The sequence below is a fragment of the Perognathus longimembris genome, chromosome 15 (assembly GCF_023159225.1).
Source record: "Perognathus longimembris pacificus isolate PPM17 chromosome 15, ASM2315922v1, whole genome shotgun sequence".
NCBI classification, from domain to species: Eukaryota; Metazoa; Chordata; class Mammalia; order Rodentia; family Heteromyidae; genus Perognathus; species Perognathus longimembris.
The window spans coordinates 9530396-9553349 of record NC_063175.1 but is presented as its reverse complement, the minus strand read 5'-3'; the positions used below and the strand labels follow the sequence as shown (position 1 = coordinate 9553349).

The 22954-nt window shown below is 41.9% G+C and overlaps 1 protein-coding gene across 1 annotated transcript; it reads left to right on the top strand.

Moving 5' to 3' along the window:
* The first annotated feature begins 116 nt into the window (after positions 1 to 116).
* Psmg2 (proteasome assembly chaperone 2) lies at positions 117 to 21449 on the top strand. Its single transcript, XM_048363490.1, has 7 exons — positions 117 to 282; positions 2910 to 3081; positions 9698 to 9756; positions 13728 to 13846; positions 14859 to 15032; positions 20272 to 20392; positions 21215 to 21449. The coding sequence occupies exons 1-7, from the start codon at positions 226 to 228 to the stop codon at positions 21305 to 21307; spliced, it is 795 nt and encodes a 264-aa protein (XP_048219447.1). The 5' UTR covers positions 117 to 225; the 3' UTR covers positions 21308 to 21449.
* Positions 21450 to 22954: the final 1505 nt, after the last annotated feature.

The window sequence follows — 22954 nt, the reverse complement described above, 5'->3', positions numbered from 1 at the left end:
CCCTCTCCCACCCCTGGTGGCGGCCCCGTTCGGCCCTGCGTGCAGGCAGGAGGCCGGGCAGCCCTCAGAGCGCGGCGCCGAGGGGATTGAAGGACCCGGCCGGCTCGGCGTCGGGCTCTGCTCTGGGGACCGAGAGGTGTGTGCTCGGCCCCGCTCTCGGCCTTCCTCCCTCCCGGCGACCTCCTCCGGTGCGGTTCACACCCTTCCTCCCACCCCGCTGCAAACATGTTCGTTCCCTGCGGGGAGTCGGTGCCCGACTTCACGGGCTTCACCCTCTTGATGGTGAGTCTCCGCTCGGGCCTGGGGCCGTCGCCGCCCGGACCCAGGTCGCGGGCCCTCTCGGCCCTGGGAGGAGGGGAATTGATGCTTCGTGTCGGTACAGCCTGTGCTGACTGTCAGGACGTGTTCTCTCCGTATAGTACGCAAACACTGTACATACCGTGTGTGGGGCACGCCTGAATTTTACCCCTGAAAGTCAGTTTCCAAATAGTTTAGAGACAGTCCTAAGCCAAGCCTGTCATTGTCATCAGACAACTACTGATCGACGAATAAAAGTAGCATTTGCCTGTGGACAATTGCGCCGTTGCCGGCATTCAGTCATTGTTTCAGTAAACATTCTGTTATGAACGTTCTGTTCATAAAACATTCTGTTTTAGAAGTGCTTGTTCTCAGCGTTTGCATTCTCTTTGAAAACTCACGTCAATCAGTAAGAGCAATATAATTAGGAAGTTTGATAAAACATACAGAAAAGCCCGAAGGTAATAGGAGGAACGCAACAGATGGACCGGTCAAGAAAAGCTTCTTAGAGAAATTAATGTCTGTTGGTGGGTGCTGTTGGCCTAAAGCCTGTAATCCTACCTGCTCGGGAGGCTGAGATCTGAGGACCAATGTTCGAAGCCAACCTAGGCAGAAAAATCTGAGGGACTCCTATCTCCAATTAACTAGCAAACAACAACAGCTAGAAGTGGAGGTGTGGCTTAAGCGGTAGAGTGCCAGCTTTGAGCAGAAATACTAAGCTAAACATGAGGCCCTGAGTTCAAGCCCCAGTACAAAGTGCGGGAGCTAGGGCAGGGGTGTTAATATCTGACACAGCATGGAGCATTGGCTGCAAAGAATATGAAATGACACATTGGGAAAGAGTAGGCTGGAGGCTCTGTGAACCCAGAAGGCACCACTGGAGAGTACATTGTTTTTAGTTATGTAAAACTAGAGAGAGAGCTTTTATTCCAACTGTCTATTTAGATTCAGCAACACATAGACAAATGGCAGCCATCTAGGCACAGTTACTAACTGGAGTGGTAGAGGGTGGACTAGTAGCCTTATTGAAATGGGTTAAATAAGTAAAAGCCTTATTAGAGTGTGCAGCTGTATTTGAGATGAAGAATTGTATATGTTGTGTATTCATCAGTTCAAAGATAAGGTTGTTAAGCTTTAGTGGACAATGTGGTAAAGTTTGGTTGGCTCTGTAGGGTGAGAAGGGAGGTGGCAGCTAGGGAAATACGTGGAGTCATTAGAGGCTTGTTTTTTTTAGAATAAAAGGTATTAGAACATGTGTACATGATGATAGGAATAATTCGTTAGTAAGGAAAGGAGGGATGATACAGATGAGCCTAGCCAAAGTAGCAAAATCATTGGGAAGGGAAGTAGCCAGGTGATATTAATGAAAGGTTAGAAAATTCTCAGGAAACTGAAGACAGGAAGAAGGCAATTGTTAGAAGAATGCAATGGAGGAGTTCATTAAAGAGACTTTGAGATGCTGACCACTATGACGCCTGCTTTAATCTCAGCTAGTAGAGAGGCAGAGACAGGAGGCTCCTAATTCACCACTAGCCTGGGAAAAATTAGCAAAACAACAACAAACCACAGATGGGGGGATGTGATGAATGCCTATAGTCTCAGTTGCTTGGGAAGCAGAAGACATAAGAGGATCACAGTTGGAAGCCAGCCCAAGCAAAGTTACCATGAAATCCTATTGGAAAATCAAACCAAAAGCAAAAGGCCTAAGGGTATAACTCAAGTGGTAAAGCACTTGCCTAGAGGTCCTGAGTTCAGCCCCAAATACTGAAGGAGAGAATACTCAAGATAGGAGACTGAAGTGGAAAGAATCATGAGTTTGGGACCAGCCTGGGCTACGATATATTATATATTCATGTATCAGATGTAGTTGTTAAAGAAAAAGGAACAAATTTCCTGACGTAAGCCAATGAGTGAATAATGTTGCTCTTTTGTTGAAATACAGATAAAAGGACAAGATTGGACAAAAGTTTAGTCTGGCACCTGTTGAATGAGCTTCCTATGCCAATCAGATGGCTATGTTCAGTAGATTGGAACTCAGAAAAGAATCGTGGGATATAGGTAGATATTTGGGTCTTTGAAGTTGTGTGTGTGTGTATAAATAAAAGGGTCACTCCCAACTTCTGGGAGTGGATAGGGAAAGAGACGAGAAAGCAAGCAAACTGACAAGGCCAAGATTGCTTTTGTTTGTACCTCATATCCCTTAACACTGCTTTTTCACTATCTACAATATTCTTTTCCCAGGGTGATAGGGTTCTTTAGCTTATTCGGGTATGTAGTCATTTGTCTTCTGAAGTACGTCTTTTCTTAATCACCTTATTTAAAATGGGAACCAACCACAAACACATTCCCACTCACTTTTTCTCCATAACACTTAAACACTGTATACTTTAATGTTTATTTTGTTTATTACATGCAAACCACTAGAATGGAAGCTTCATGAGGGCAGAAACTTCTGTTGGTTTGTTTTACTGCATGAAAGTCAGTATGTACCTGTGCACCTGTACAGAAGCATTCCATCCTATTGCTGTGGTTATTGTCTTGTCTAAACTTTTTAGAGTGCTGATGATTTTGGTGACTCAATTAATGTATCTTTTGTTTGTTTGTTTTTTTAGCCAGCTGTGTCTGTTGGGAATGTTGGCCAGCTTGCAATGGATCTGATTATTTCTACACTGAACATGTCTAAGATTGGTTACTTCTATACAGATTGTCTGGTGCCAATGGTTGGAAACAATCCATATGCAACTGCAGAAGAAGATTCAACAGAACTCACTATCAATGCTGAAGGTACATCTTTAGCATAGTTTTGTTTTTTGTTTTTCCTACCACAATGTAGAGTTGTTTTGTGTATGGTTTTGACCCAAGGTCTCACTATGCACCCCAAGCTGGCTTGGCACTAACTGTGTAGTCCAGACTGGTCTCAAACATAATCTTCCTATCTCTGCCACTCAAGTGTTAGAATTACAGGTGTATACCACCAAACTTGGCTTGAGTCTTTTAATTTGGAAATTGGACACTAAGCTAGGCATGGTGACACATACCTATACCCTACCTACAAGGAAGGCTGAAGCAAGAGAATCATTTCAGCCCAGGAGTTCAAGTCCAGCCTAAGCAATATAGCAAGAGTTTGTCTTTTAAACAAAAAGGCAGGAGCTGGGCTGGGAATATAGCCTAGTGGCAAGAGTGCCTGCCTCCCATACTTGAAGCCCTGGATTCGATTCTCCAGCACCACATATATAGAAAATGGCCAGAAGTGGCGCTGTGGCTCAAGTGGCAGATTACTAGCCTTGAGCAAAAAGAAATCAGGGACAGTGCTCAGGCCCTGAGTCCAAGGCCCAGGACTGGCAAAAGAAAAGGCTGGAGCTAAAGTGCAGTAGATGAAGGGGCACTGATGCTTAATGATGAAATAAAAAGCACAAGTTGGATTTGATAGAAAGAAGAAAGACTCCTGTAGAAGAGCTATAAGTTAATCTCTTGTGTAAGAGAGTTCATGGCAGTGTCCTTGAGGCCTGGAAAGAGGCTCCGTGTAAGTGAGCTAAAGGGCCTTGGCCATAGCAGGTGTGGCTTCTGCTCACCAGCATATCCCCTTCTCCCCTTCTTGGTCTATGCTTCTTACACCCGGTCAGAAGCCCCCGTGCTATGTGACCAAATATAGTCTTTGTTTTTCTGTAGAAGAATCCTAGACAGTAAGAGAGAAGATGACAAACAGAGCCCCACAGCATCTTCCCTTTCTTTTTTTTTTTTTTTTTGGCCAGTCCTGGGGCTTGGACTCAGGGGCTGAGCACTGTCCCTGACTTCTTTTTGCTCAAAGCTAGTACTCTGCCACTTAAGCCACAGCGCCACTTCTGGCCATTTTCTGTATATGTGGTGCTGGGGAATCGAACCCAGGGCCTCATGTATACAAGGCAGGCACTCTTGCCACTAGGCCATATCCCCAGCCAGCATCTTCCCTTTCTAATATGAAGTTTATTAGGAAAGGAATGCATTTTGTGTGTGTATGTGTTGGTCCTGGGGCTTGAACTCAGGGCCTGACCACTGTCCTTGAGCTTTGTAGCTGAAGGCTAGCAATCTATTACTTGAGCCACAGCTCCACTTCTGGATTTCAGTGGCTATTTGGAGATCAGAGTCTCATGGACTTTCCTGCCAAGGCTAGCTTTGAACCACAGACCTTAGATCTCACCCTCCTAAGTAGCTAGGATTGCAGGCATGAGCCACCAGTCTTGCTGTGATAGGTTCTTGCTTTTTGCCTTGTGCTGGCTCAGATTGATAGTATATGCTTTTCCTTTAACATAAAACTCTGTAATTTCTCCCTGTCAGGCTTGACATCAGGGAACAATGGTTGTAAATGTAGGATAGCACCAAGTGAAGAGGGGAAAGCTTCTATTAATTATGAAGTATAAGAGCATTTAGTTGCTTCCTTTCAGCCTTTTAATCATTTGTTTAACCATTTATTTTTTGACAGTCCTAAGGCTTGAACTCAGGGTCTGGGCACTGTCCCTGAGCTCTTCTGCACAAGGCTAGTACTCTGCCACTTTGAGCCACAGCTTCATTTCCAGTTAATTGGAGATAAAAGTCTCACAGGGGGGGCTGGGGATATAGCCTAGTGGCAAGAGTGCCTGCCTCGGATACACGAGGCCCTAGGTTCGATTCCCCAGCACCACATATACAGAAAACGGCCAGAGGTGGCGCTGTGGCTCAAGTGGCAAAGTGCTAGCCTTGAGCGGGAAGAAGCCAGGGACAGTGCTCAGGCCCTGAGTCCAAGGCCCAGGACTGGCCAAAAAAAAAAAAGTCTCACAGGGACTTTTCTCACTATCTGGGAAAAAGAGTATTGTAGAACATTGATAGTGAGCCACTGCCTGGCTGTTTAACCATTGTAATATCAAATCAGAACATGTGAGAAGAGCTTGAGAGGCCATTGATAGATTGAAAGACAAACTGCAAATTTTAAACACAGAGAGAGGGAGGGAGGAGAGAGAGAGAGAGAGAAGGAGGGGAGAGAAAGAGAGAGAGAGGCCTGAAGGCTTCTTTTTTTCTTCTTTTTTGTCAAAGTGAAGTACAGAGAGGTTACAGTTTCATATGTAAGGCAAGTACATTTCTTATCCAACTTGTTACCTCCTCCCTCATTTTTCCTCCGCCTCTCTCCTCCCTATTTCTCTCTCTGCCCCCCACTCCCTACTCCAGGAGTTGTACAATTGGTTTATACCAAATGATTTTGTAAGTATTACTGTTGCAACAGTTTGTCTTTTTATCCTTTCTATCTCAATTTTGGTATTCCATTTTCCTTCCCTAGTTCCAATATACGTATACACAGTATCCAGAGTACTAAGATCAGTTAAAGTGATAGTAGGGGTAAAACCATGAGATGGGAATACGAGAGAAAATAAATAAAAAATAAATTTTTAAAAAAGGAAAAAAAAAAGAAAGACAAACTAATATCTTAGTTACCATATATAAAGTTCTTAGCTTACCATAATAAAATTCACTTTGGAGAAATAATCTTTTTTTTTTTTTTTTTGCCAGTGCTGGAGCTTGAACTCAGGGCCTGAGTACTGTCCCTGGCTTCTTTTTGCTCAAGGTTAGCACTCTGCCACTTGAGCCACAGTGTCACTTCTGGCCTTTTCTGTATATGTGGTGCTGAGGAATCGAGCCCAGGGCTTCATGTATACAAGGCAAGCACTCTACCACTATGCCATATTCCCAGCCCGGGAAATAAGCTTATTACAGAAATTCCTGGAGGAAATGTGACTTTGTTAATTTAAGAATAAATTATTTTATGCCTTAAAAGATAAAAGATTTGCCAGGTACCTGTGGCTCGCGCCTGTAATCCTAACTACTCTGGATGCTAAGATCTGAGGATCAAGGTTTGAAGCCATCCTGGGCAGGAAAGTCCATGAGACTTTTAATTCTTACTAGCTACCAAAAATCCAGAAGTGGAGCTGTGGCTCAAGTGGTAGAGCACTAACCTTGAGTACAGAAGCTCAAGGACAGCACGCAGGCCTTTAGTTCAATCCCAAGACACACACACACACACACACACACACAATAAAAAATTATTAAGGTGGCTGGGTATGTGTAATCAATCACAGCTGTTTGGGAGATAGAGCTAAGAGAATTAATCTTGGAGGCTAAGCCAATTGTTTTTTGTTTGTTTGTTTTTTGACAGTCCTGGGGCATGAACTCAGGGCTTGAGTACTGTCCCTGGCTTCTTTTGCTCAAGGCTAGTGCCACAGCATGCCACTTCTGGCTTTTTCTGTTTACATGGTACCAACCCCCCCCCCCCGCAAAAAAAAACAACTATGAATTATTATAGCCATTGTATCTCAGTATTTTCAATAACTAAAAATATAGGATTTATATACTTTAGTGATAAAAGCTATCATTCACTGAGTATTTACTTTTGAGCTCAATGTAGTTTTAGGTGCTTTTTATTTCTTTTTGTATTTTTTTCTTTCTTTTTTAATTTTTAATTTTTTTTTATTACTGCTGGGTATTGAACCAGGGCCTTGTACATTCCAAGCAAGTGCTGTTCGGCCAAGCTATATCCTCAGCCCCCTCATAAGATAGATGAGGGGGCTGGGGATATGGCCTAGTGTCAAGAGAGCTTGCCTCGTATACATGAGGCCCTGGGTTCAATTCCCCAGCACCACATATACAGAAAATGGCCAGAAGTGGCGCTGTGGCTCAAGTGGCAGAGTGCTAGCCTTGAGCAAAAAGAAGCCAGGAACAGTGCTAAGGCTCTGAGTCCAAGCCCCAGGACTGGCCAAAAAAAAACAAAAAACCCAAAAAACAAAAACAAAACCATAAGATAGATGAGGAGGAATGGCATAAAGAAGTTCTGTTGTTCAAGGCCACATGTCTGATAACTGATATAACTGGGATTCTAATCAAGGCATATAACCCCAGAGACCTTACTACCCTGCCACTGCATCTCACACAGTGATTTTCTAGTATCTTCTTGTATCTCATACCATTCATATTAGCCCAGTTTACTCCAAAATGTCACTTATTTAGCTCCTTTAGGTCAGAACCTATTGTACACCTTACTGTTGCACCCTTGAATCATTTACTTTAGAAGATAAAAGTCCTTTTTATTCTTCTTCACCACACACAAAAAATTATTGAAGAAAAGTCTAGCTAATTGACTATAGAATATATTACCTTCTGCATTTGTCTGATCTCCTTGTGCTGTCGTTTGGTTTATTCATCTAACTCATATATTACATCGGAAGAAAAAGTACACGGAAACAGAATCCTAACAACCAAATGTTCATGTTTCACTGATAGAAAATGTGAGTTTTGCTGTTACTGAAGATGATGTGTCAGATTTGTTTTTGTTTTTTTTTCTTCTTGTTAGTCCTGGAGCTTTTGAACTCAGGGCCTGTATGCTGTCCCTGAGCTTTTGTGCTCAGGGCTATAGTGCTCTACCACTTTGAGCCCCACAGTGCCACTTCTAGTTTTTAAGTGGTTAATTAGAGATAAGAGTGTCATGGGATTTCTGTGCCTGGGCTCTCTTCACACCAAGATCCTCAGATCTCAGCCTCCTGAGTAGCTAGGATTACAAGGATGAACCACCAGTACCCAGCTAATGTGATCTCTTTATATTATCGTAAAGCTTAGTCTTGGGAGTGAGAGTGTGATTCAAGTGGCAGAGCATCTGTCTAGCAAACATGAGGCTTGAATTCAAGTGCCAGCGTTGCCCCCAAAAAGCTTTTACTGTAAAAGCCTAACACAGTGACCTAGACCTGTCTCCTTATTGGCTCTTTTCTGCCCTCTGTTCATACAAGAGCTCATTTGTAGATGTGAAATTGAGCAAGGGAGCCTTACGTGTTACTTGAGTAGGCCACTTTTAAAATCTAGTGGACATATAAATCTTTTCCCCAGAAGAAAAGAAAATTACACACATCAACTCACAGAAAATTTTATACTAATTCAGGTCCTTCAAAATGTCCTAAAAAATACAAGCATACCTGTTCCATGATTTGATTATATGGCTAACATTCTCTTCTTTTTACTGTTTCTTCCATTAATCTCAGTAAGTGTTGCCGTTCTTAGGAGAGATGAGGGAAGATATCAGAAACTAAAAGTTTAGGTTTCTTAAGAATTTTGTTACAATACCAGAAATTTCCAGGGAGAAAAAACTCTGATTTTGCATCTGAAGTCAGAAGTAAAGAAACTATTTTAAGAGATGTGGCCTGATGTGGTGTGTAGTCCAGACCCAAACTGTTGGGCCCAAACTCTCTCCTGCCTCACTTTCCACAGTGGTTAGGACTACAGGAGGCATGTTGCCATGCCAGCTTAAAAAAACAGATTATTATATAGGATAAGTGCCTAAGAAAAATGTGTTCTTTTAACCAGTTGATACACTGCATGTGTTTTAAAGGTGCCATTTGCCTATAACCTCAGCTTCACAGGAGGCTGAGGCTGGAGAATTGTGAGTTTAAAGCTAGGCTAGGCAGCATAGGAAGACCTCATCTCAAAAGAAAGACACAGGGCTGGGAATGTGACTGAGTGGTAGATTCCTTGCCTAGCATGCATGAAACCCTGGGTTCGATTCCTCAGTACCACATAAACAGAAAAAGCTGCAAGTAGTACTATGGCTCAAGTGGTCGAGTGCTAGTCTTGAGCAAAAGAAGCTCAGGGACAGTGCCCAGGCCCTGAGTTCAAGCCCCAGGACTAGCCAAAAAAAAAAAAAAAATCACATACATTTTATGTGTGTGTGTATATAAAATATGTGTATATATGTATTCAAATATGGTTTTTTGTGGCTATGCTGATGTTTGAACTCAGGGCCTTGTGTTTGCTAGGCAACCATTCTGTCACTTGAATCATAATCCCAGCCTTATTTTTTTTAATTTATTTTTTAATAAGGTCTTGAGGGTTTTTTCCAGGAAAACTTTGGCCATGATCCTCCTATTTGTGCTTCCCAAGTAGCTGGGATGACAGTTCCTTACTATTGAGATAGGATTTTGCTAACCTTTGCCTGAGCTGACCTCAAGCCATGATCCTCCCAGTCTCCAACTCCCATGTAGGTGCTGTTATAAACATGAGCCACTGTGTCCAATTTATATTTTTCGTTATTGAAAATACTGAGAATGCAGGCTGGGAATATGAATTAGTGGTAGAGTGCTTGCCTGAAGCCCTGGGTTCATGTCCTTAGCACCCCATTTATAGAAAAAGCCAAAAGTGGTGCTGTGGCTCAAATGGTAGAGTGCTAGCCTTGAGCAAAAGGAAGCTAGAGACAGTGCTCAGGCCTTGAGTTCAAGCCCCAGGACTGGCAAAAAAAAAAAAAAAGAAAATACTGAGATGCAAAAGCAAGCTATAATCAAGCTATAATAACTTGGATATTGTTTTATCATTAGTAATTTCAACTTATTAACTTCTTATGATTTCATTTTCTTTGTAGTATATTCACTACCTTCAAGAAAGCTAGTGGCTCTTCAGTTAAGATCTGTTTTTATTAAGGTTGGTGTGTTACATTTACTTTTTAAAATTTTGTAAAGTAAAATAAAATGAGAGAGTTAGTCTTATGAAGAATTAAGACTTAAAAATCATTTCTGCTATATTATATCTATAGTTAAAAATAATGTGACCCTACAGATATAACTTCATAATGATTGCATATATTACTCTTATTTCATGGTTATATGGAAGGGAACTGAGACTTTTATCTTGGGTCTGTTACATTTTCCATTCAGGTACTGTTGGTGACAAATTTAGGTTTATCAATATTGTAGATTTATCCCATTTGAATTACATTTCAACCACTGACATCTGTGTATAAATTATATGTTTGTCAAGTTATGTACATAAATACCAAAATATCTTCTGAATCCAACTTTCCACTTGCTACCACTTAAGGAAAACCAGTCACTGCCAGTTAGCTGTGTATGGAATCCAGGACCCCCTCATGCTAGACAACTGCTCTGCTATACCCACAGCCCAGCATATAAATTGTAACTAGTGAATGAAAACGTCAGTTGTCAGTTCCACTCGTCATGGCTCCAGTTCCCAGTGTCAGGAAGCTGTCATAAGGAGCATGCCATCATCACGAAGAGTGCTGAACATGATCTGACCTTCTGCCGCACTGGCTGCCAATGTCAGTTCACACGCATCAAGCTCGCTGCCATCTCAGTTCTCCCACTATTTCTCTGCTGGGAATGCTTTCCTTCTTGAGATCCAAATTTCTTACTTCCTTTAGTCTTTGTTACTTCCCTGCCCATCCTTTCTGTCCTCTCATCTATCCGGTGTTCATGTCTTCAGAAATCATTAATAGGGCCAGGCACTGTGGCTTATGGCTGCAATTCCACTCACCAGGAAGGTAGAGACTGAGAAGATCGTGGTTTGAGGCCATCTCAAGTAAATAGTGAGACCTTATGTCAGTTAGTAAGCCAGGCATGGTGCATGCCTGTAATCCCAGCTACTAGGGAAGCCGTAGGTAGGAAACTCTCTGTCTGAGGTTGGCCTGAAAAATAACAAACTAAAAGGCCTGGTGGTGTAGCTCAAGTGAAAGAGTACCTAGCTACCAAGTGTGGGGCCATAAGTTCAAGCCCCAATACCACCAAAAATAAATGAAAACATCAGTACTTGACATGTCATATGTGTGCTTATTACCTACCTCTCTGATGGAAAGTAAGCATTCTGAGGGAACCAGGCCTGTGGTATCTACCGTTTTACCACAGCTACAGCAGTGCTTTGTTCCCAGAGACATTCACAGTAAATAGTGGTTGAGTGGCTTCCTTGAAATGAATCCAGTCCCATTTGTTCAGGATGTCAGAAATATATGAGGTTGTTTGGTTTCTTGAGACAGTCCCACTGTGCTGTTCAGGCAGGTGTCAAACTTGCTGCCCTCCTGCCTCAACTTCTTCAGTGATGGGATTGCAGGCCTGAACCTCCAGGCTCAGCTGGAAATAGGCGATCTTAGTTGGAATGTTAACTCTGTAATGCATGCTTTAACTTTTTATTGAGATATACATGGAGAGAACCACACAGTTCGCAGATGTATAACCTGATGAGTTTTCACAAAGTAAATTGTGAAACCCAACCTCCTGATGAGGCAGTAAAAGCCATGACCATTCTTCTATAGATGACATTGTGAGGTGTGCACTCCTCTAGCTTTCTTTTCTTGGCATTCTGTACCATTCTTACGTAGATGACATCGTGTGGTGTGCATTCCTCTAGCTTTCTTTCCTTGGAGTTCTGTCTGTGGTGTCCATCGCATTGTTGCCAGAGATGTATGTACTGTACTTTTGACACACTGTCGTATAAGGAAACCACAGTAACCAATTGTGCTGGCTGATAGTTTGAGGCTGCTTTGACCATTTGTGAGCTTATGAGACTCCTTTCTTCATTAAAAGTATTATGTAGGGAGAGTACCCAACATGTGTAGATTGTACCACATGACGTTTTGGTCCTCTTCCAGTGTCATTTTTAAAATTGAGATAGGCAGCAGGCACTGGTGGCTCATGCCTATAGTCCCAGCTACTCAGGAGGCTGAGATCTGAGGATCATGGTTTGAAGCCAGCCCGGGCAGAAAAATCCCTTTGAGACTCTTTTATCTACAATTAACTATTCAAAAAGCCTGAATTGGAACTGTGGCTTAAAGTGGCAGAGTGCTAGCCTTGAGCAAAAGAGCTCAGGGATAGCACCTAAGCCCTGAGTTCAAGCCCCACAACTGACCAAAAAAATAAAATTGAAATAACCATTTTATATACTTATAGACAAGCACTATTCCACAGAGCTAAATCACCTTACCTCTAATGTCTTTTTTTGAGTCATTTTTCATTTGCATTTTAAATTTTAGTTACTGATTATCCTTTGTTTTCATAAAGTAGGGCCCCCCAAATTTTGTAATTCAGATTTGTCAGTTGTTAACATGTTGTCACACCTGCTTGATCTCTCTATGCCTGCATACACAAACACACAGACAACTATTTTCTTCTGTAAAATAATCCAGAAATCGGCTAGCAATAGGATACTTTACCCGTAAATGCTAACACAACTTTCAACAGCAAGGACAGGTGCGAGGGCTTTGAGTCTGGTAGAGCAGGTGACTAGCTGTGGTCAGTGTCTGCGCCACAAAAAAGACATTCTTGTCACAACTATAACACCTGCCACTGACCTAAGGAAAACCCAGCATGTAATAACTTTTTCAAAAGTGTTACTCAGGGCTGGGAATGTGGCTTAGTGGTAGAGTGCTTGCCTAGCATGCACCAAGCCCTGGGTTCAATTCCTTAGTACCACATACACAGAAAAAGCCAGAAGTGGCGCTGTGGCTCAGTGGCAAAGTGCTAGCCTTGAGCAAAAAAGAAGCTCAGGGACCGTGCCCAGGCCAAGGCCAAGGCCAAGCCCCAGGACTGGTCAAAAAAAAAAAAATGTGTTACGCAGAGAGTGAATGAGGGAACAGATGACACAGTGTAAAAAGAAATGTACATATTACCTGACTCATGTAAATGTAACTCCTCTGTATATCACCTCTCTAATAACAGTAAATTTTTATTTTGTTTGTTTATTTATTTTTTGCCAGTCCTGGCACTTGGACTCAGGGCCTGAGCACTGTCCCTGGCTTCTTTTTGCTCAAGGCTAGCACTCTGCCACTTGAGCCACAGCGCTACTTCTGGCCTTTTGTATGTATGTGGTGCTGAGGAATCGAACCCAGGGCTTCATGGACATGAAGCAAGCACTCTTGTCACTAGGCCATATCCCCAGCCCAATAACAGTAAAATTTTTAAAAAGTGTTTCTCAGTTATCTCCTAAATTTCATTGTATTTTGAATTCAATCAAGGATCATGCTTTGTAGCCCTCCTCTTTCTATTCTTCCCTTTATTGTTTTGGGAAAAGGAGGCCCTGTGTCCATCATTCTGTAGTCATCTGATGATTTCCTCATGATTAGATTTCAGCCAATAATTTCTAGCAGTGACCATGTGGTGAATATTAATTAACAGTAGATTACTTAGGTAACAAAAAAGGAAATTGTATTTAGAGTATTTGGAACCTAGATTTCTCAAAAAATTATAACAATAAATAATTCATTGCCCTTTGTTTTTTTTTTTTTTGTTTTTTTTTTTTTTTTTGGCCAGTCCTGGGCCTTGGACTCAGGGCCTGAGCACTGTCCCTGGCTTCCTTTTGCTCAAGGCTAGCACTCTGCCACTTGAGCCACAGCGCCCCTTCTGGCCGTTTTCTGTATATGTGGTGCTGGGGAATCGAACCCAGGGCCTCATGTATACGAGGCAGGCACTCTTGCCACTAGGCCATATCCCCAGCCCTGCCCTTTGTTTTTTAATTTTCAGTTTTAAAATAGTGACTCTGACAATACTAGCAATTTTAGCTTCCAGAAATTGTCATGATCACATATAAAGTTGATAAAATATTATATAGAATATTCTTATAACTAAGATCTCTCTCTTTTTTTTTTTTTAACTTCATGGCATACAAAGTACAAAAGCAAACCATTCTGTGAAAAACTGCTTTCCTGGGTGAAAAGTAGTAGTTGTGCCAGGGTTATTGTTCTCTCAAGCAGCCATTCATCACACCGTAATGATCTACAGCTTCGCAGGTATGTACCTGTCTTTATTATGCTTTATTCTATGATCATTTTTCTGTTGAAAAATTCAAATAAGTTCTTAACGCTATGTATAGTCTTACCTCTTCTAACTAGAATTTCAGTAGAGGAGGAGGAAAGGTAAGTATAGTTGGGTAGTTCCTCTGTGGTTAGTATAGCTGGGTAGATCTTCCGAGGTTAGTAGAGCTGGGTACAGGGAAGGCTTTGGTGGGAAAAGTTTTGGACCATACCAGTAGTATTTGCCTTTATGTGTGGCAATGGCACAGAACTTGACTGAGAGGAGAAAGTGTACCCAAGACTTCTTGATGGGTAACTTTTTATGTGTGTGACGCTAGGGTTGAAACCCTGACCTATTGACTGAGAACTTTTGAAAGGTTAAACTGATGTATTATACTGATATGTAATCTTCATTTATATTCAGTCATATTCAGTCATCTGTATTTGCATAAGTCCATTTGCCTTTAAGGACAGCTTCATAGTATGTCAGAGTGAATTCTTAAATATGAGACAAAGTATCCCAGAAGTAGAAATATAAGCCCTTACATTTTATCTTTATCATAGAAAGTTGGTATTTTATAGACTACTCATTTTACTCTAAAATCTGAATATTAACTTATAATTTACGGTGTACACAACCTTTTAACCAGGATGAAAAATTAAATTTAAGTCCATAATCACCTTTCAAAACGAGCTGATTTCTAGGACTGTCACAATAGACATAGGAATCATGGCAGAAAGGAAAGTTGCTATAGGAAATAGATTTGTTTTAAGAGTGGTTTAAGTAAGTTTTCCTGTTTACAGTCTGTCTCCTAAATATATAAATATTAAGCTAGACTGATTATTTTTTCATAAATTATTCTTCCATAGTCTGCTGAGGCTAGTATTTTGCCTGCATAATAGAATATATGGAAATTAAGGTAATTTTACTTAGAAGCCTGGTATTTGCCACTTCCAAGTTTTTGTATTTGTGAATCCTCTGAAAATGCAATTATGTGATTGTTTCTAGTACTCCCTTCCGATACCTGCTGACACCTTCTATGCAAAAGAGTGTTGTAACTAAAATAAAGAGCCTTAACTGGGAAGAAATGGAAAAAAGCCCATGCATTCCTCAAATGAATGATTCTGAGTTATGTATTCGTATTCCAGGAGGAGGTATCACAAAAGCGCTCTATGATGAAAGGTGAGATTGCTTGGCTTTTGTCACTCACTTTATTTAAAAATAAAATTGACAGGCTGGGAATGTGGCTTAGTGGTTGAGGGCTTGCCTTGCATGCATGAAGCCCTGGGTTCAATTCCTTAGCACCACATAAACAGAAAAGGCCAGAAGTGGCGCTGTGGCTCAAGTGGTAGAGTGCTAGCCTTGATCAAAAGAAGTTCAGGGACAGTGCTCAGGCCGAGTCCAAGCCCCAAGACTGGCAGAAAAAATAAAAATAAAATAAAATTGGCAATGTAGGCTAAATAGTGAGACCCTATCTCAAAAACAAAACAAAACAAAAGGCTGGGCTGGGAATATGACCTAGTGGCAAGAGTGTGTGACTTGTATACATGAAGCCCTGGGTTCAATTCCCCAGCACCACATATATAGAAAACGGCCAGAAGTGGCGCTGTGGCTCAAGTGGCAGAGTGCTAGCCTTGAGCAAAGAGAAACCAGGGACAGTGCTCAGGCCCTGAGTCCAAGGCCCAGGACTGGCAAAAAAAAAAAAAGGCACTGTTGGTTCTCATCTGTAATCCTTGGTACTCAGGAAGCTGAGATCTGAGGATTGCGATTCAAAGCCAGCCCTGGCAGGAAAGTCCATGAGATTTATATCCAATCAATTACCAGAAAACCAGAAGTGGAGCTATGGCTCAAAGTGGTAGAGCACTAGTCTGAAGCAAAAGAGCTCAGGGACAGTGCGCAGGCCCTGAGTTCAAGCCCTCAATTGACAAAAAAAATAAAAAAAAGGAGTTGGCTACTGTGGCTTACACCTATGAATCCTGTCTAGCCAAGAGACTGAGATAGGGAGGATTGTGGTTTGATGTCAGCCTGGGCCGCCATCTTAACCTATAAAAGCTGGACACAGTGACTCAAGCCTAGTCATGGAGGGAAGCATAATTTGGACAATTGTGGAAATGGAACTATGGCTCAAGTAGAGCTCCAGCCTTCAGTGAAAAAGCCACGGATAACACCCAGGCCCTAAGTTTAAGCCCCAGTACTGGCACATCAAAACTTAAAAAAAAAAAAAAATAGTAGAATGATTGTAGGCCAGGCCAGCCCAGAGAAAAATCGAAACAAATATAACCAAACAAATGTTTTTGCTTTAGAGGTATGGCTCCAATGATTGAGGTCTGTCCAGCAAGAACAAAGCCTTGAGTTCAGACTCTGGTACCAAAGAAAGTAAAAGAAAAAAATAATAATAATGGGTATTGTGGCTCATGTCTATAGTCTCAGCACTCGGGATGTTGTGACCAGAGAATCACTTGAGTGCAGTAGTTCTATATCAGCCTGGGCAAAATAGTGAGACTTTGTCTCAAAAAATGCATATACATACATACATGTATGTTTAAGGTCCACCCCCAGGAGGGTTCCATGCAGCACTGGGCGCAGACTTAAACAGGAGCATCTGCATGGAGCCCTCCCAGGGGTGGACCTTACATTATGTATATTAAAGTATATTGAGTTACTTATTAGAACTTTGGAAATGTATTTATGTATTATATGAAAGATCTTGTTTTCTGGAGAAAGATTTAAATTTACCTGTAGAATTGGTTTCTGAAAAGCTGTATTTAATATTGTATTAAGTGTGAGATCTTAGGAATCCTGATAATTATGCAACCTCTTAAAATACTTTTTTAAAAATGTCATTAAAGCTAGGCACTGATGGCTCACACCTGTAATCCTAGCTGCTCCAGAGGCTGAGATCTGAGGATTGCATTTCAAAAGCCAGCCCTGGCAAGAAAGTCCTTGAGACTCATCTCCAATTAACAACCAGAAAACCACAAGTGGAACTGTGGCTGTAAGAGGTAGAGCAGTAGATTTGAGCTGTAGAGCTCAGGGACAGTGCCCAGGCCCTGAGTTCAAGCCCCATGACTGACAAAAAAAAGAAAGAAAGAGAGAGAGGGGGGGGGGAGGGAGGGAAGGAGGGAGGGAGGGAGGGAGGGAGGGAAGGAAGGAAGGAAGGAAGGGCATTAAAAATGTATTATTTTAACTATTTTTAAGTTTACAGTTAAGTAACATTAAGTATAGTCACACTGTATATATCCATCTCTACTAGTCACTGTCACAATACTGTCTTCACTCTTAAGTAGAAAATCCACCCATTAAGAAATAATTCCTAAATTATTTCTGTAAAGTTTGTAATATTTTATTTCTGATCTTAATAATTTGAGTCTTGCCTGGCAATGGTGGCTCACGTCTGTCATCCTAGCTACTCAGGAGGCTGAGAGTCCAGGCAGGAAAACCTTAAGACTCTTACCCCCCACTAGTCACAAGAAGTAGAGCGGTGGCTCAAGTGGTAGAGCACTGGCCTTTAACTAAAAATCTTAGGGAAGCTGGGCTCTGGAGGCTCATACCTGTAATCCTAGCTGCTCAGGAGGCTGAAATATGAGAGATACAAGGATCATGGTTCAAAGCCAGCCCTAGCAGGAAAGTCTGTGAGACTCTTTATCTTCAGTTAGCCATCAGAAAACTAGAAATGGCCTGTGGCTTAGGTGATAGAGCACTAGATTTGACCTGTAGAGCTCAGGGACAGCCTCCAGGCCCAGAGTTCAAGCCCCAGGACCTGCACACAAAAGAAGTATTCTACCTAATTTCCATGTTTATTTAATTTCCTAGTTTTCCTTCTGTTATGCTATTCCTTCTGTTATTATAAACTTCTTTATATTACTTCTTATATTACTTCAGTCTTTTCAATTTGTGTAGACTTGTTTTATGGTCTGATATATTACTTACCCTAAAGAATATTGCATGTATAACTGAAAAAAATGGGTACTCTTTTGTTGATGAGTGGAGTGCTAAAAGTATTTATTGTTTGTGTCTGTCTGTCTGTCTGTCTGTGTTTGTGTCTGTTTATCTTGGTTCTCCAAATCAGTGCTTGTGTGATGTCCCTGAGTTTCTTTCGCTCAAGGATAGCACTCTACCACTTGAGCCACAGCTCTACTTCTTGCCTTTTTGATCGTTTATTGGAGATAAGAGTCTCAGGGACTTTGCTTCCTGGGCTGGCTCAGAATTGTGAATCTCAGATTTAAGTGTCCTGAATAGCTAAGATTACAGGCATGAGCCACTGGCACCTGGCCAAAGGACTGATTCTTTACCTTCCATTTTTAACAGAGGGTAGCATTGAAACTTCTCTTTGGCTCTTTGTGTCACAGAAGTAGTAGAAGCAGTGTAACTTCTACACCACACCCCTGCACCATACATGCCCGAGTCTTGAAATAAAGGCAGAGCCATTGTAGCTAGCCTTGTCTAGGAAAGAGCCTTTTCTAATGTGTAATTGAAGCAAGAGCATATAGAACTAGCCAGGCACCAGTGGCTCACGCCTGTAACTCTAGCTACTCAGGAGGCTGAGATCTGAGGATCATAGTTCAACTCTAGTCTGGGCAGAAAAGTATGAGACTCTTACCTCCAATTCACCACAGAAAGCCAAAGTAGTGCTATGGCTCAAGTGGTAGACCGCTAACTTTGAGTAAAAGAAGCTCAGAGACAGAGCCCAGGCCCAGAGTTGAAGCCCTAGGGTTGGCAAAACAACAAAAACAAAAAGCAAAACAAAAACCTAGACTCCTCTAACTTGGGACTTATATGAAGATTGAGAAGCTCTGAGAGATTTAAGGGTTGCAAAGTGAGATAGTATGAGCAGGACAAAAACTTTACTTTGTGTTTGCTAGAGATGGACCTGTGGTAAATTAGCTGCGTATCAATCAGTCTCTCCACTTACACATCTGCTGTATATTCTTCATCCCCTGCTTAGGAGCTAGGTAGCTGTCAGTCCTGCACATTTTCTGATAGTTCTAAGAAAATCTATAAGAACCCTTAATGTTTTTCTTATAGTTCTTGGTTTGGGGAAATACTTTTGCTTTGTTGGCAAAGAAGAAACTACACAGACATTGTGTGAATTCATCAATGGCTTTGCGGCCTTTATAGCAATATAGGAAGTTGACAGTTGAAGTTAGAACGACTTAGTTCAAATCATGTCCACTTCGTACCTCTTCCACCTATTTAGGGGTTATCCCGATTTGGTGGTACGCATCTAGAATCCCAGCCCATACAATGCTGACATGGGAGGACCTATTTGAGGCTGTGGAGCAAAACTCTGCCTCAGAAGTAAACCGTAAGGGTGGGGAATGTGGCTTAGCAGTAGAGTGCTTGCCTAGCATGCATAAAACCCTGGGTTCCATTCCTCAGCACAACATAAACAGAAAAAGCCACAAGTGGCGCTATGGCTCAAAAAGAAGCCAGGGCTTATAGTGCTCAGGCCCTGAGTTCAAGCTCAAAGACTGGCATAAACAAACAAGCTTTAACAACTACTCTACAGATGTAATCATATTTTCAGCCTATTTTGTTTGTTTGGTTTTTGTTTTGGTTTTGGTTTTGGCCAGCTTCAAACTAAAATCCTCTGATCTCAGCCTCCTAGTAGCTAGAACTACAGGCTTGAACCACACTGTACCCTGCATTTTCAATCTCTCTAAGCTTGTTGCCTTATCATAATAGCTCACATGTCCATTGTGTCTGCTATGTATGCATCACTATCTCTGTACTTTGCCACCGTGATCTCTGTTAGACCTCGTGACAACTTGTGAGGTGAGTTCTGCCATCTTCCTGTTCCAGGAGAGGAATGCTGGAGCCCTCAGTAACTAACTTACCCAGCACGCTTTGGGAGTGGGAGTGGGAGAGTGCAAATCCTGGCGTTGTGTCCTGGTTCTCATTCTGAACCAGTTCATTTGTCAAACAGACACCTAGAACCTCCTCAAGGACTGTTTGTACAGATGGATTCATATACTTTGCAAACAGTGCTTTGCATGTATGAAATACAAAATGGTATCTGTAGGAGGAATAAGGTTTCTTTATTCCACTATCTTGTACTTTTCCTTCGCTACTTTAATAAGAAAGGTGTTATTTTTGTTCAGTCTCTTTTTTCTTCAGTCTTCTGAAGTAGGTTTTGGGAGTAGATCAGAAGGTACCTAATGTCCTATAGCCAAGGATAGAAAGCCTGGCTTTTCCTGTACCCTTGGGGTGATTCCCCATGGGAGTGCGTGGCTCCTGGTGTTGTCCCACACATAGAACATTTGGTGGGCAATGGGAGACCAGCAAGTGATTTTATGATGGTATATCTTTTCCTTGCCTAAAATTTCACCAGGTAGGTTAGCCTACTTGTAAAATCAGCACACTAGAACCAGCATCCTCTATCAGGGGAATAATATTAGATTGTTCTTTTTGTTTCTTCTAGCTGTTCTAAAGAAATCCAAATGGCAATTCTGCTGAAATTTGTTTCAGAAGGGGATAATATCCCGGATGCATTAGGTCTTGTCGGGTACCTAAATGAATGGCTTCAGATCATCAAACCACGTGTAAGTTTTATTATGGCATAAGTCTGTGATTTGTCTAATGTATTCATCAACTTGCATTCGATATCTATGTAAGTATACCAGTAGAGTTTAATGTAAGCTGACTCCTGAAAATAAGACCATTAGCCAATTTATTTCTTATAGTTGTTTGATTAAGGCCAATTTAAGAATAAACAGCCAGGCGTGAGTGGCTCACACCTGTAATTGTAGCTATCCAGGCGGCTGAGATCTGAGGATTGGGGTTCAAAGCCAGCCTGGGCAGGAAAGTCTGTGAGACTCTTATCTCCAATTAACCACCAGAAAACCAGAAGTGATGCTGTGGCTCAAAGGTGGTAGAGTTCTAGCTTTGAGCAAAAGAGCTCGGGGATAGTGCCCAGGCCCAGAGTTCAAGCCCTCCAACTGACCAAAAAAAAGAAAAGATTAGACAAGTATTCTGTGCAGTTTAGTAGTATTTTAGGGGGAAATAAGTATTGCTATGTGAGCCATACTGTAGCTAGTATGTCCTAATGAAGACCGTTGGCTATTGTGGGTGGGCTTATTACAGCACAGGAATGAGATGGCCTGCAGGCAGGACCGAAGCACCAGGAGGCTGCTTGATAGCCAAATAGCTGGTGCTTTTGCTAAAAAATAGAAGCAAGTCACCTTGTTTTCTAATCTCCATTCCTTTTGAATTTGACTTTACTTGAGTAGACATCATTTGTAGCCATTCTGGCATATGTATATTGTTTGAAACTTGAAATGTGTCTTCATTTGGTATGAAAGCATAACAGTAAAGGGAGATAAGGTAGCAGAGCTGAAGGATTAAAGTCTTTTGTTCATATGCAGAATGACGGTCCTGCTGCCCCTGCTTTGCCGTGGAAACTCCCCAGCTCCTGGAAGCTGCTCTTTGGCAGTGCTCTTCCCCCTGCACTTTTTTGATCTTTTGCACCTTTTGTCCAAGAAAGTATTAGGAAATCTTCACAGAAAATCTCAAAGACAAAGGAGTAAGCAAAAGGGTTATGCTAGCTTTTCATCACATACAACAAATGTAAATTTTGTACAATAAAATTGTATTTCATAATTTAGTCTGAAAGTGTCTTTTTTGGGATCTAGAGGAATAGTTTCCATTGCCTGCCACATACCAGTCCGTGTCGACACCTGATCGAGGTCAGCTGCATTACCTTGGCTTGGCTCGCTATCTAGATCTAGGGCATGGAATCTTCATGCAGCACTCTGTAAATCAGAGTTCCTTTTGATATGCTCATCATTCTGGAGTCTGCAGCCTCTTTCTGTTCCCTTTTGGTGAAAATAGTGAGAATTGACATCAATTAGACATTTTAGCTGCTAGTATTCTCACAGAGATGCCCGTCTAATATGTGGGCCAAGAAACCAGAAACCAGTCAAGATCACTTCAGCAAGTGCAGATTCAAAATGGCTACACTGGAAAGGCTAGGAAGGGTCGTGTCACCCCCAGCTAGAGTGACAGATAAGCATGAGCGGAGGACATCACCAGCTTATAGCTGCTGGACAGCTGGTTGGAGAAGGATGGAGCCCGTGTGTGTCAGGACACTACCCAGGGCACTTGTTTCTGTCTCACTCAACTCATTGATGGAACAGCCATAGCTTGGTTACTCCAAAGCCACTGAAAGCAGGGGCAAGTAGGGGCGTGCAGGCCCACAACAGTTACTGTGGCTGGCCACAGTCAGAAGTCATCCAATGTATAGTTTTTCCAGGAAGAAGAGAAGAATGTAAGTCCATGAGTCTGACTTTTCAGAGAGCCTGAGGATTGGTGTCTCAACCTATGTTGGACCATTTATGGGAATCTGTTACAGGGGAGCTACAGAACAAAGGCAGTGAGCCCGCAGTACTTCTAGTGGACACCAGAGGGAGAAAGAGATCAATCTGAAACCGGCAGGTTGCTTTGGGATGTAATATACAAGCCAGTGAAGTTAAAACTACAAATGGTTTGAATACCCCAGTCTCAGCACTCCCATACAAAGCCAGTATGTAAAGACAGAGAAGCTAGGCATCTGTGGCTCACACCTGAAATCTTAGTTTCTCGGGAGCTGAGGATTGCAGTTCAAAGCCAGCCTCCGTAGAAAGCTTGAGATTCTCTATCTCCAGTTAACAGCAGAAAGTGGAGCTGTGGCTCAAGTGATAGAGTGCCAGCCTTGAGCAAAAAAGCTAAGGGACAATGTCCAGGCCCTGAGTTCAAGCCCCAGTACCAGCACCCCCCCAAAAAAAATTTTTTTATTAAATATAGAAAAGTGGAAAACCCCAAAGGCACATGAAGAAATATAAGCGTGGTCCAGTCAAAAGAACAAATTAAACAGTAATCCCAGAAACAAAGATCATTAAGTTACTTAACAAAGAATTCCTAACACTTGTCCTCACATTTAATGATCTACAAAAGAACATGTAGACAACTAAAAACTACAAAATGCATGAAGAAAATTAGACACACACACCCCAAATGCAACTGCTTGTTTCCTTCTGCTATAACAGTACCTCAGAGTTCCAGGAAAATCCAGTGCCAAACAACCCAAAGCCAAAGCTTGTTAACACAGTTTCAGGTGGCGTATGCAG